General features: G+C 48.9%; 1 protein-coding gene across 1 annotated transcript; it reads right to left on the bottom strand.

The window, feature by feature from the left end:
• Positions 1–847: 847 nt before the first annotated feature.
• On the bottom strand, positions 848–13,782 carry rgmb (repulsive guidance molecule BMP co-receptor b). Its single transcript, XM_021606201.2, has 3 exons — positions 13,093–13,782; positions 4,268–4,791; positions 848–2,359 (listed from the first exon to the last, which is right to left on the bottom strand). The coding sequence occupies exons 1-3, from the start codon at positions 13,199–13,201 to the stop codon at positions 1,607–1,609; spliced, it is 1,386 nt and encodes a 461-aa protein (XP_021461876.2). The 5' UTR covers positions 13,202–13,782; the 3' UTR covers positions 848–1,606.
• Positions 13,783–13,986: the final 204 nt, after the last annotated feature.

Raw genomic sequence — 13,986 nt, 5'->3', positions numbered from 1 at the left:
TTCTGAACAGCTGCTATGGTACCATACAGAATACATTCAACAGAAAATAGCTCACATTAAGTTATTATAGAACAGAGGCTAAATCAACTCAACTGCCTTTGGAATCTCTGCTTTAAAACAGAGGTTCCACCTCACTGTGTTAGTGAGCTGGTTAACTGTCTCAAATGGCTCCCTATCTCCTATATAGTTCACTGTTTAGTTCACTACATGCCCTATCTCCCTATGGTGAAAAGTAGCATACTGCAGGGAATCAGGTGTCATTTGAGATTTGCACTGTGAGTGACAAAACTGCAGATGAAATCCACAGCTTGGGCTGTTGGAGGATGGTAGGGGGCAGTGGAGAGAGGGGGTCATTGATATGGCTCCTTAGACTCTAAAGAAGGGCCATGTAGGGGGAGAGTTTGAGGGGTTGGGGAGGGGGAAATGGTGAGGGGGAAGAGAGTGGGGGGGTGGGGTTGAAAGGGGAAGAGAGTGTGGGGGTGGGGTGGAATGGGAAGAGAGTGGGGGGTGGGGTGGATGGGGAAGAGAGTGGGGGGTGGAATGGGAAGAGAGTGGGGGGTGGGTTCGATGGGGAAGAGAGTGGGGGGGTGGGGTGGATGGGGAAGAGAGTGGGGGGGTGGGGTGGATGGGGAAGAGAGTGGGGGGGTGGGGTGGAAGGGGAAGAGAGTGGGGGGTGGGGTTGAAAGGGGAAGAGAGTGGGGGGTGGGGTTGAAAGGGGAAGAGAGTGGGGGGGTGGGGTTGAAAGGGGAAGAGAGTGGGGGGGGTGGGGTTGAAAGGGGAAGAGAGTGGGGGGTGGGGTTGAAAGGGGAAGAGAGTGGGGGGGTGGGGTGGAAGGGGAAGAGAGTGGGGGGGTGGGGTTGAAAGGGGAAGAGAGTGGGGGGTGGGGTTGAAAGGGGAAGAGAGTGGGGGGGGTGGGGTGGAAGGGGAAGAGAGTGGGGGGGTGGGGTTGAAAGGGGAGAGGGGGAACACTGGTGTGGATTTAGCAAAAAATCTAAATAAAGTGCTTCTCTTAAAACAACGTCCTCTGTCTATGAGGTATAAAAAAAAAACTATCACAACAAAATCACGCAAAAATAAAAACCAAAACAACGCCATCCAGCGTTCCAGGATACGTCACACACACTATTTACAGTCTGGAGTGTGTTTCTACAATATACACACACAGGTTGGAGTGTTGGTTGCTAATCCTCACATATAGACAGGTCATCATCTCCAGGAAGCCTGCTAGGTCCCACACAGCAGAGATGGGAAGAACACAGGAGTGTCGTGGAATCTGTTCAGATGCCAGCTGTGCCACCTTTATGGCAGTAATATGCCTTAGGGTGTTCAGTCAACTATTCTCTTTTCACCAAGAAGAATAAAAAGTGAAATCTCCAGAGGGGCTCTGGTTAGAAGTTTCTCTTAGACACAGATCCAGGATCAGCTTAGTTTACCCTCCTCAATCATAACCGTTAGGGGAAAACACAAAACTGACCTTAGATCTGCATAGAGGGAACTTTATCCTACAGCTCAGCTAGGGGCTCTATATGAACACACACACACACACACACACACACACACACACACACACACCACACACACACACACACACACACACACACAAACGCTATACCAGTGCAGAGCCGAGCGCAAAGAGAGTGAGCAGTAGGAGCCATGTGATAGGCTGGGAGGTGTCGGCAGAGCTTTGTGGGAAGATCCTCCAGCGTTCCCGGTGGGGGTGGAGACTCTCCATGTCCTTCAGAGCGCTGAACGCTGCTGCCGTGAAGTTAGCGTCCCCGGTGGTCATGAGGTCAAACACACATGAGTGGAAATAAATATCCTGTAACTCCAGCTGCTCCCTGCAGCGTGCCCGTGCACCCTCCACACTGAACCACTGGGGGGCGCTGTAGGGAGCCGTGTGGGAGGGCTGGCCCTTGCCCTGGCCGTGTGGCTGCTGGAGATGTAAGCCCAGGGCTGGAGGGGGTAGAGGGAGAGGCAGTGGCAGGTGACCTCCCCGGTCGATGCGTTCCGAGGTGGGACATCCGTTGAGGCAGAGCTGCAGGTCCTGCGTAGCGTCGTAGGCATGGGCCATCTCCTCCGGGATGCGCACCGCCAGGGTCAGGTAGCGCCCCAGCTGTCGTACGATAACCGTCACGCCGATGTAGCCGGCGTGCAGCTCCACGTGGTGACCGGGGCTACGCTCCGAGATCCACAGCGCCCGTACCTTACCGGTAGAGTCACCGTTATTCCCGTTAACGTTGTGGTTGGGGGCCCCGCTGCTCACGGTACCGTCTACGAAGGCAGCGGGCAGGTCATCTGTTACTGCCTGGTAAACACGCTGGTCTGTACACTCCTCAAAGGGCTTGAATATGATGGTGATCTATGGGCACACAAAAAGGTCATCGTATGACCAGACACACAATAACTTTGATATTTGTGTAAAACAAGGTTAAAAACAGGTTAAAAACAGCTTTTCCAGACACTTTATAATATCTTACATTACAAACATGGCAAGGATATTGACCTTCACTTGTTTTGTTCAAACCCCAATTCTTTGCAGCAAAGAGGACACTGACTGCACACTGACAACTAATATACAACACTACAATATAAACTATAAATGGCTTTTACTGTGTTATTTATTGGTTACATAGACACACACACACACAAACACACACACACACCCATGTGCCCTGAAAACGAGCTGAAATCATATTTGTCAGAGGGCTCAGCCCAACTCTGTCTTACACAAACACGCACACACCTACACACAGACACACACCTACACACACACACAAACACCCATGCCATTAACTCGCCACAGAATCCATTTTAGCAATGACCCAATTACTTTTTAACAAGCCGTGATTAGCAGGCACAGCTAAGCAAACACACCCAGGCTAACGGCTAGCAGTGGCATGGTGTTAGCCTTAGCCGGGTCCTCCAACTGTATCCGCAAGGCTGTGGCCATAGCCACACAGTCTTAGGGTTAGCATTAGTGATAGCATGAATGACTGCTTTGTCCAGTTGTCAGCGATGAGGGATGAGGCCAGGAGCTGCAGGCGCAGTCACGGGTGTGTGTGTGCTAATAATTAGAACGAATAGCGAGCCCCACCCCTGACACAGGGTCAGAGCACCAGTCGTACAACTATCCCCTGGGTGGGGGGCAACATGGCCGCTTGGCCACCACAGAACTGACTTAGTGACGTCTAAAGACCTTCTCAGCCTGTGTCTGTGTCTGTGTCTGTGTTGTGTGTCTGTGTCTGTGTTGTGTGTCTGTCCATGTGTCTGTGTCTGTGTCTGTGTTGTGTGTCTGTGTCTGTGTTGTGTGTCTGTGTCTGTGTTGTGTGTCTGTGTCTGTGTCTGTGTTGTGTGTCCATGTGTGTGTGCGTTTTTGTCTTTTTATGGTATGGCGCCCCTCGTTCTCGACCGTAACCTGCTTAAAGCCATATGTGTGTGAAAGGTCTCGGGCCCTCTGCTGACACACACACATAGTGGTTCCTTTCACGCGCCGCTCATTTCAGGGTATTAGGGGTCATGCTATAAGCAGCCATTAACTAAGTTAGGATTCCAACACCACGTTAGTCACAAGTGTTAGTCACAAGACTCAACTGTTCACTCTGCTCTCCTCGCACCTGTGTGTGTGTGTGTGTGTGTGTGTTCTCGACGAAAAGAGCTCTTTCTCTGAGACACAGCAGCTCAGAGGTGACTATAGACACACACACCAGCCATTCAGTAAACTCAAACTAGAACACAAAAAGACTAACACAGTCTGCAAAGTGAAAACGCAACACGTAAAAAGAGGTTTCAAAAAGAGAGAGAAGGGAGTTGCTATAAAACCTATCTGGGCCAGGCTGCAGCTGCAAAGCTCTTCATACTAGACGGTTTATTTATTCTGCACATCACTCTCAACCTCTTTTCTCCCATCCCAGAATGTACTGTTTACTGCATCTTTACAACACTGCTGCTTCAGTGGAGAGCTGGGTAAGAACCTCCATTTATCAGACGTCTTATCGAGGGAGTACCTCAGGGCTCTATACTGGGGCCTGTTCTCTTCTCAATATACTAATTCCCTACAAGATGGAACATGCTCCAAATAAAGGTTTTTGTTTTATATTGAAACAAAACAGTCTTCCTGTATTTATTAGTGTATAACTTTCTACTTTGTGGACTTGCACCTGTTCTGAACCATGTAGGAAGGAGTTATTATTCTTTCTTTTTTTAACTAGTTAAGTGCCGAGGCTTTCATTTCAATACACAGTAATATACCGTACGGATTTCCCCTCACCTTATTGGTCGCTGTGGCGCTGGATCCCGTTACCACAGGAACGTTGGTCACCTGCACAGACAAGAAGTCGTTATCAATCAGCGGCCACGCCCCTTCCACCTTGCAGGTCTGGAAGCTGTCCTTAAACGTCCGCAGATGGGGATCCCCAAACAGCCCGCAGAACAGGTAACCCGGCCGCGTGGTAGTGTGCGTGTGAGAGTGAGGGTGTGGGTGAGTGTGCTGGGTGCGGCTGTGGTAGTTGCAGGGCTCTGATTGTATCTCGGGGTGTGTGGAGGAGGTGGGCCCGTCACGGGAGCAGTTTCTCTGGGTCATGAGGTCTGAGATGCCCAGGACAGCAGAGTGGAAGACCAGGTTGCCCCTACAGGACTTGGCTGTCCTCTGGGTGCAGGCGCTGTAGGACCTCAGAGCCTTACAGAACTCTACGGCAAAGCCATCCAGCGCTGGGGTCAGGTGAGACGTCAGGGACACAAAGTCTGTGGTGCACTTGTGGATACGACACTGAGGGGTGGCCACCTGGCAATGACCTGGAGAAACACACACATACTAACAGTCAGTACTATGGTACAACTACAATAATATTACAGTTCTATTATTACAGCACTAATACAGTACCAGTGGCCCTGGCGGGCCGGCATACATGCAGAACATCAATGTTCCTTCATGGTACCAAAGACCGATAGAGAACACGTGGTGCAGATGGTACAGTGCCTTGCGAAAGTATTCGGCCCCCTTGAACTTTGCGACCTTTTGACACATTTCAGGCTTCAAACATAAAGATATAAAACTGTATTTTTTTGTGAAGAATCAACAACAAGTGGGACACAATCATGAAGTGGAACGACATTTATTGGATATTTCTAACTTTTTTAATAAATCAAAAACTGAAAAATTGGGCGTGCAAAATTATTCAGCCCCCTTAAGTTAATACTTTGTAGCGCCACCTTTTGCTGCGATTACAGCTGTAAGTCGCTTGGGGTATGTCTCTATCAGTTTTGCACATCGAGAGACTGACATTTTTTCCCATTCCTCCTTGCAAAACAGCTCGAGCTCAGTGAGGTTGGATGGAGAGCATTTGTGAACAGCAGTTTTCAGTTCTTTCCACAGATTCTCGATTGGATTCAGGTCTGGACTTTGACTTGGCCATTCTAACACCTGGATATGTTTATTTTTGAACCATTCCATTGTAGATGTTGCTTTATGTTTTGGATCATTATCTTGTTGGAAGACAAATCTCCGTCCCAGTCTCAGGTCTTTTGCAGACTCCATCAGGTTTTCTTCCAGAATGGTCCTGTATTTGGCTCCATCCATCTTCCCATCAATTGTAACCATCTTCCCTGTCCCTGCTGAAGACAAGCAGGCCCAAACCATGATGCTGCCACCACCATGTTTGACAGTGGGGATGGTGTGTTCAGCTGTGTTGCTTTTACGCCAAACATAACGTTTTGCATTGTTGCTTTCTTCTTGCCACTCTTCCATAAAGGCCAGATTTGTGCAATATACGACTGATTGTTGTCCTATGGACAGAGTCTCCCACCTCAGCTGTAGATCTCTGCAGTTCATCCAGAGTGATCATGGGCCTCTTGGCTGCATCTCTGATCAGTCTTCTCCTTGTATGAGCTGAAAGTTTAGAGGGACGGCCAGGTCTTGGTAGATTTGCAGTGGTCTGATACTCCTTCCATTTCAATATTATCGCTTGCACAGTGCTCCTTGGGATGTTTAAAGCTTGGGAAATCTTTTTGTATCCAAATCCAACTTTAAACTTCTTCACAACAGTATCTCGGACCTGCCTGGTGTGTTCCTTGTTCTTCATGATGCTCTCTGCGCTTTTAACGGACCTCTGAGACTATCACAGTGCAGGTGCATTTATACGGAGACTTGATTACACACAGGTGGATTGTATTTATCATCATTAGTCATTTAGGTCAACATTGGATCATTCAGAGATTCTCACTGAACTTCTGGAGAGAGTTTGCTGCACTGAAAGTAAAGGGGCTGAATAATTTTGCACACCCAATTTTTCAGTTTTTGATTTGTTAAAAAAGTTTGAAATATCCAATAAATGTCGTTCCACTTCATGATTGTGTCCCACTTGTTGTTGATTCTTCACAAAAAAATACAGTTTTATATCTTTATGTTTGAAGCCTGAAATGTGTCAAAAGGTCGCAAAGTTCAAGGGGGCCGAATACTTTCGCAAGGCACTGTATGTGTGCCAGACCAAGGCTGTCATAGAAACTCATAGTCATTGGGTTTTGGCTTTGGCATGACATACATCTGTAGGAAAGCTCTCGCATTCATTTACACACACACACACAAACACACACACACACACACACACACACACACACACACACACACACACAGAGTCAGGTCGGTTAGGAGCTTTGATCTCTATGGCCCAAATTAACACAACGCTACTGGCCTGTTTATATTAAACCAGTAAAGCTGAGAAAGAACAGGCTGGCGTGTGTGTGTGTGTGTGTGCGGGCGCGTGTGTGCGTGTGCGTGTGTGTGTACAGTAACACTGCTTTATGACTTTTAGAAACCAGAACAAAGAGCAGTGCTGAGAGACTCAAATAGAGACTTGCAGACTTTCCCACAGAGCCAGAGATAAGGCAGAGACACAGAGTGGAAGAATAACAGATCACACACATCCACACTGTTAGATCCTCTATGCTGTCTGATGAAGCTTGTCCTTCTCCAGACTATCATGGCCCCGTGTTCATGGTATGGTCTCATCGTTTGTTGTTGTTGAAAGAAGTTTGATATCTTGGTCAGGGGTGATACGACAGCCACCCACTGCTTTGAACCGTTGTCCTGGTGTGTCTGAGCTATAAAAGAGGAAAGATCTAGAAGTTCTTCAGAGGTCTCAGTGTCAGCCTGACTAAGAGAAGAGAGAGAGAAGAGGAGGAGAAGAAGAGAGAACTGGAGGAGAGAAGGAGAGGAGAGAGAAGAGGAGGAGCGAAGAGGAGAGGATGAGAGAGAGAAGAGGAGGAGAGAAGAAGAAGAGAGGAGGAGAGAAGAGGAGGAGAGAAAGAGAGAGAAGAAGAGGAGAGGAGAGGAAGAGAGAAGAGGAGGAGGAGCGAAGAGGAGGAGAGGAGGAGAGAGAGAGAAGAGGAGGAGAGAAGGGGAAGAGAGGAGGAGAGAAGAGGAGGAGAGAAGAGAGAGAGAGAGAGAGAGAAGAGGAGGAGAGAAGAGAGAGAGAGAGAAGAGGAGAGGCCAGGCCTAATGTATCAGCCACAGTGAGCTCCTATTAGATTAGACCAGAGGCTCTCTAAAGCAGAAACAAACACACACACACACACACACACACACACACACACACACACACACACACACACACACACACACTAATAACTATCTCTGAAAGGATCCTGGCTCTGCTTCCACTGCCAACAACACGCACTGTCAAAGCTCATCTGATTATGGCATGATTTACTAACAGACACCAGCACAAACACGGCCACATGAACACACACACACAGCCACATGAATACACACGCAGCATAGGTCTATTCACACATAGAACTAATGCTAACAATAGGCCTAGTTCCCCTGGTGTATACAGAGATAAAGCAAACACGTCCATAGTTGTCTTGGTGTGAATGCACTGAACCATATGATAAAGGGATAAGAAAGGAGAAGAGGAATGTTTGCAGAAAGCCAACCCTCTCTCACTGTGTGTGTCAGTACCTGATCCTACCAGGTGGGGGCAGTATTGCGGTGGGTATTAGAGGGAGGGTACACAATATATCACTCCACTCACACTCTGGGTTAGAATGTCCCTCCAGTGTGTTAAATACTGACACTACTCCTCAGCTAACACACAGCCACAAACACACACACCTCTGAAAGCCTAGACCCAGAGCCTTAGAACTAATCCAAATCCTCATCATGAATCCAACTCTATTTTTACAGTATAACTGATGATTCAATTAGTTCTCCAGGTGGAGTGTGTCTACGTACAGTTGGTATCTCTGTGTCGATCAATCTCCACTTTCCCCATATCAAACAGATTTTTACTGAAATAAGGAAATCAAATAACAACTGGATGCCACACACACACACACACACACACAGACACACACATCCACACAATGCTAACATTATCGTCTGACCCTTCCAGGCTTCCCTTAAAGGACAAATGAGTTTTCTACATCCCAGTGTTTACAGAATGACACATTCAAACTGGACTCCTGGTGAGAGATCCCGACTCAGTCTCACTCAGCCGTGTGTGGGCAGAGGCCAGACATAGCCCACCCCTCTCCCTGTCCAGGAGTCACTTCTCCTCCCAGCCACTGATCCGTGTTGTATATCTTTTTTCAAACAATACAAAACATACACATACAAATGACAGCATACAAACACAAACAAACATTAAGGACATGACCATGCCCAGACCCACCTGCTCATACCCCCATCTCCAGCACCCACACCATTCTCTGCCTCATGGTCACATGCACCATGTCGTCTCTCTTCGTCGCCCACACACTTCCAACATTTAGATAATAAAGCACTTGGCCTTTCCATTGTGTTACCAATGGAGGATTGGTTGATTTCCAGTTTTAAAGTAAACGTTTGTCTTTGATCAGTGTTGTATTTACTTAAACACCAAGGATCCAGAGCCCACTGCGCTCTCTCTCTCACTCACTCACTCACTCACTCACTCCCTCACTCCCTCACTCACTCACTCACTCACTCACTCACTCACTCACTCACTCACTCACTCCCTCACTCACTCACTCACTCACACAGAGAGTTACTCACAGATACAATGAGTGAACGACTACACACATTCTCATTCTCAGGCTGAATCTTGAGAGTAAAACTCCACAGCAAACACGTGCGTCTCCAGGTCTTTCTGATCACACTGGTCTTTGTGCAGTGCGTCTAGTATGAATGTACTGATAACTGTGACTGACTGTGGGACAATACACAGCTGCTCTGGCCTCCGCTTCAGACAACACTCACTTCTGTTTAAGTCCACACACACACACTCACACACACACACACACACACACACACACACACACACACACACACACACACACACACACACACACACACACACACACACACACACACACACACACACACACACACACACAGGGCTGAATAACGGTAAATTGTGGGGATGGCTGGCGGTAATGACACTGCAATATAATATCAGGAGTGATAGCTGATGACTCCCCAGCTGGTCTGATGCGTCCGGTGGTGATGAGCACTATGAGAAGACAGCTGTGGAGCCTTGTTACCAGCTAGCTACACACACCACACCCTCAACACAATAATACACAGACCAGCTAGCTACACACACCACACCCTCAACACAATAACACACAGACCAGCTAGCTACACACACCACACCCTCAACACAATAACACACAGACCAGCTAGCTACACACACCACACCCTCAACACAATAACACACAGACCAGCTAGCTACACACACCACACCCTCAACACAATAACACACAGACCAGCTAGCTACACACACCACACCCTCAACACAATAACACACAGACCAGCTAGCTACACACACCACACCCTCAACACAATAACACACAGACCAGCTAGCTACACACACCACACCCTCAACACAATAACACACAGACCAGCTAGCTACACACACCACACCCTCAACACAATAACACACAGACCAGCTAGCTACACACAACACACCCTCAACACAATAACACAGACCAAGTCTTGTTACTAGCTAGCTACACAGACACACACACACACTATAACACACACACCAAGTCTTGTTACTAGCTAGCCACACACACACACACACCAAGTCATCTAAATAGTGTGTTGTGTATATCTCCTCGTTGCAACATCTGACATTCACAATGAGACAGGACATGCTGATAAATGAAAAGTGTCAATCAATTAAATGTAATTATAATGTAAAATGTGTTATATGGCGTCCTGAACTAACTTAGAAAAGTGAAATAGGACCAACTTCTAAATAGATTATTTGAAATGTAACTGATTTCAAATGTAAATTCTTATTGGCAGGGAGCGTCAACATGCTTTTCATGCTTCTCAAACCGTCCCCATCCCCCTACTGAACAGAACTGTGCACAGACAGTGTCATGTCCAGCTGCCTGGGACTGTGTTAAATGAATTACCAGAGGTGTGACTGCTGCGCACACACACACACAAATACGCGCAAGAGTCAATGAGCGCGGGCTGGATGACAGGGCCTGGGGTCTGGGTTATGGCTGGGGGACATCCAGAGAGGGGTGGTGGGCTGTCACAGTGCCAGTCCAGAACAGGCCTCTCTGTGTAGGCACAGCAGTCAGCTAGCTCTGGGTCACAAGGGCAAACCCAGCCTCTATAGGATGACTTCAAGTAGCCTACTACCACCCTCTGGTATTCTAGCATATTCTATTTACCAATCCTAGAGTTTCTGTATGATTTGATTCCCTTCTAATATATTCCAGATTATATGGTTCTATTATATTCTGTTTTGTTTTCTATTTAACCTTTATTGATACATATGAATTTAATTAAGAACAGATTATTGATGACACTGTTTCCATTTGGTTCTGTTCTTTTCTGGTTTATTACATGTCATTCTATTCTATTGTCTCCATTTGGTCCTATTACACTGAACTCATATTCTTTTGTGTATTAAAAGTAAAAGTAGGCTAAAATGTATACATTTGTGACATAATTATACCGAATTATAATTTACATTCCCATTATTATTATAAGCCTACACTATTTTAAAACTGTGTCAACAAGCCTTTGTTAGTCTGGCTGGATGTAAAGGACCTGACACCAAGACATCAGCAGAGCCACCCTTCCCTTTCTCTATCAGCCATAGCGACCCACGGCAGAGCCACACTTCCCTTTCTCTGTCAGCCATAGCGACCCACGGCAGAGCCACCCTTCCCTTTATCAGCCATATCGACCCACGACAGAGCCACCCTTCCCTTTCTCTATCAGCCATAGCGACCCACGGCAGAGCCACCCTTCCCTTTCTCTATCAGCCATAGCGACCCACGGCAGAGCCACCCTTCCCTTTCTCTATCAGCCATTGCGACCCACGGCAGAGCCACACTTCCCTTTCTCTGTCAGCTATAGCGACCCACGGCAGAGCCACACTTCCCTTTCTCTGTCAGCCATAGCGACCCACGGCAGAGCCACCCTTCCCTTTCTCTATCAGCCATAGCGACCCACAGCAGAGCCACCCTTCCCTTTCTCTATCAGCCATAGCAACCCACGGCAGAGCCACACTTCCCTTTCTCTATCAGCCATAGCGACCCACGGCAGAGCCACCCTTCCCTTTCTCTATCAGCCATAGCGACCCACGGCAGAGCCACACTTCCCTTTCTCTATCAGCCATAGCGACCCACGGCAGAGCCACCCTTCCCTTTTTCTATCAGCCATAGCGACCCACGGCAGAGCCACACTTCCCTTTCTCTATCAGCCATAGCGACCCATGGCAGAGCCACCCTTCCCTTTCTCTATCAGCCATAGCGACCCACGGCAGAGCCACCCTTCCCTTTCTCTGTCAGCCATAGCGACCCACGGCAGAGCCACCCTTCCCTTCCTCTATCAGCCATAGCGACCCATGGCAGAGCCACACTTCCCTTTCTCTATCAGCCATAGCGACCCACGGCAGAGCCATCCTTCCCTTTCTCTATCAGCCATAGCAACCCATGGCAGAGCCACCCTTCCCTTTCTCTATCAGCCATAGCGACCTACAGCTGAGCCAGTCCTTCCCTTTCTCTATCAGCCATAGCGACCCACGGCAGAGCCACCCTTCCCTTCCTCTATCAGCCATAGCAACCCATGGCAGAGCCACCCTTCCCTTTCTCTATCAGCCATAGCAACCCATGGCAGAGCCACACTTCCCTTTCTCTATCAGCCATAGCGACCCACGGCAGAGCCATCCTTCCCTTTCTCTATCAGCCATAGCAACCCATGGCAGAGCCACCCTTCCCTTTCTCTATCAGCCATAGCGACCCACGGCAGAGCCAGTCCTTCCCTTTCTCTATCAGCCATAGCGACCCACGGCAGAGCCACCCTTCCCTTTCTCTATCAGCCATAGCGACCCACGGCAGAGCCACCCTTCCCTTTCTCTATCAGCCATAGCGACCCACGGCAGAGCCACCCTTCCCTTTCTCTATCAGCCATAGCGACCCACGGCAGAGCCACCCTTCCCTTTCTCTATCAGCCATAGCGACCCACGGCAGAGCCACCCTTCCCTTTCTCTATCAGCCATAGCGACCCACGGCAGAGCCACCCTTCCCTTTCTCTATCAGCCATAGCGACCCACGGCAGAGCCACCCTTCCCTTTCTCTATCAGCCATAGCGACCCACGGCAAAGCCACCCTTCCCTTCCTCTATCAGCCATAGCGACCCACGGCAGAGCCACCCTTCCCTTTCTCTGTCAGCCATAGCGACCCACGGCAGAGCCACCACTGGAGAAACTCCGGAGAAACAAGAGAGCGATGGGGGAGGAAACACTTTCCCTTCTGACTGCTGCGCTCCCGGTCCGCGGGAGAGAGAAAGAGACAAGCAATATCAGACAATAACACGACAACGGGAGGTTCAGGTTCGAATACACTCCAATAGGCTACAACACACAGGCCTATAAAATGCACTATAGACTAATCTTAACCAAATGCTAGGCCAATCCGAAATACCTAGTTTTGGCATTATTAACTGGTTATTAACTCACCATTAGCCTCTAACTGTTAAGTCACAATCACAGCGCTCGATCTGAAGTTTTCCGCGGACAAGGAACTAGGTCCCGATGAGGCTACTGAGGAAAATTAACAACATTTGAAGTTATCTAGTTAGCCTACCTCTGTGCGCCCCGTAACAGAGAGCGACGATCAGCAGCAGCAGCGGTCGCAGGGAAGGCGAGGATGCGAGGCGCTCAGCCCCGCGGTAACAACATCCGGCTCTCCCCATCCCCGTCCATGCAGGGCCAGGAGGGGAGAGGGGACAGGCAGCCACGGGGGAGAGGGGTGAGGTGCGGCGGCGGGGTTTCCGTTAAAGTCAGGCCTCTGCTCTCCTTCTCCCTCGCTCTGTTCTCCCTCGCTCTCTTCTTCCTTGCTCTTCTCTCCTTCCACTCCTCGGGTGCGCAGGGGCATTAAAGTGCAGATTCTACGCGGAATGCGATCGGTCAGGGAGGAGGAATGGAAAGAAAAGGAGAGGAGGAAAGGGGGAAAACAGTAGCGATTGAAAAATAGCAGTCCTTCCACCAAACACTTTCACTCCTTCTTCGCTCCCTGCATCATATTTCCTGTCTCTAGCAGCGCTATTCCGTCCTGGTTGAGTTTAGTCTTGTTGTAGCAATAAATCTCGGCTCCGCTCTCTCGCTCTCTCTCGCTCTCTCTCTCTCGCCCCCTCTCCCTCTCTCTTTCTCTCTTTCTCTCCAGGCCTCACCTAAGAATCCTCCCCTCTCCTCTCTTCCTCAGATCGATAGCAAATCAACCAACCCTTTTGCGGAAAACCCGCCTCTGAGAGAGCAGGACCCGCCCGCCCTGTCAGCCTTGGGCTTCGCGGGGGAGAGAGAGAGCGAGAGAGAGAGAGAATACAAATTCCACCTAGACACGTTGCCCTAGGGCACTGGTTCTCAATCCCGGTCCTGGGAACCCAAAGGGGTGCACATTTTAGTTTTTGCCCTAGCACTACACAGCTGATTCAAATGATCAACTCATCGAAAGGCTTTGATGATTTGAATCAGGTGTGTA

This window comes from Oncorhynchus mykiss, chromosome 6 (assembly GCF_013265735.2).
Source record: "Oncorhynchus mykiss isolate Arlee chromosome 6, USDA_OmykA_1.1, whole genome shotgun sequence".
Classification (NCBI taxonomy): Eukaryota; Metazoa; Chordata; class Actinopteri; order Salmoniformes; family Salmonidae; genus Oncorhynchus; species Oncorhynchus mykiss.
Note: the sequence above shows the minus strand (reverse complement) of the source record. Positions and strands in the feature narration are given on the sequence as shown.

Coding starts and splice junctions, on each gene's coding strand:
- rgmb (XM_021606201.2), bottom strand. CDS start 13,201: ATGGGGAGAGCCGGATGTTGTTACCGCGGGGCTGAGCGCCTCGCATCC. Junction 4,792..13,092: donor CTGTTACGGGGCGCACAGAG/GTAGGCTAACTA, acceptor GTGTTTCTCCAG/GTCATTGCCAGGTGGCCACC. Junction 2,360..4,267: donor GCGCCACAGCGACCAATAAG/GTGAGGGGAAAT, acceptor GTGTGCCCATAG/ATCACCATCATATTCAAGCC.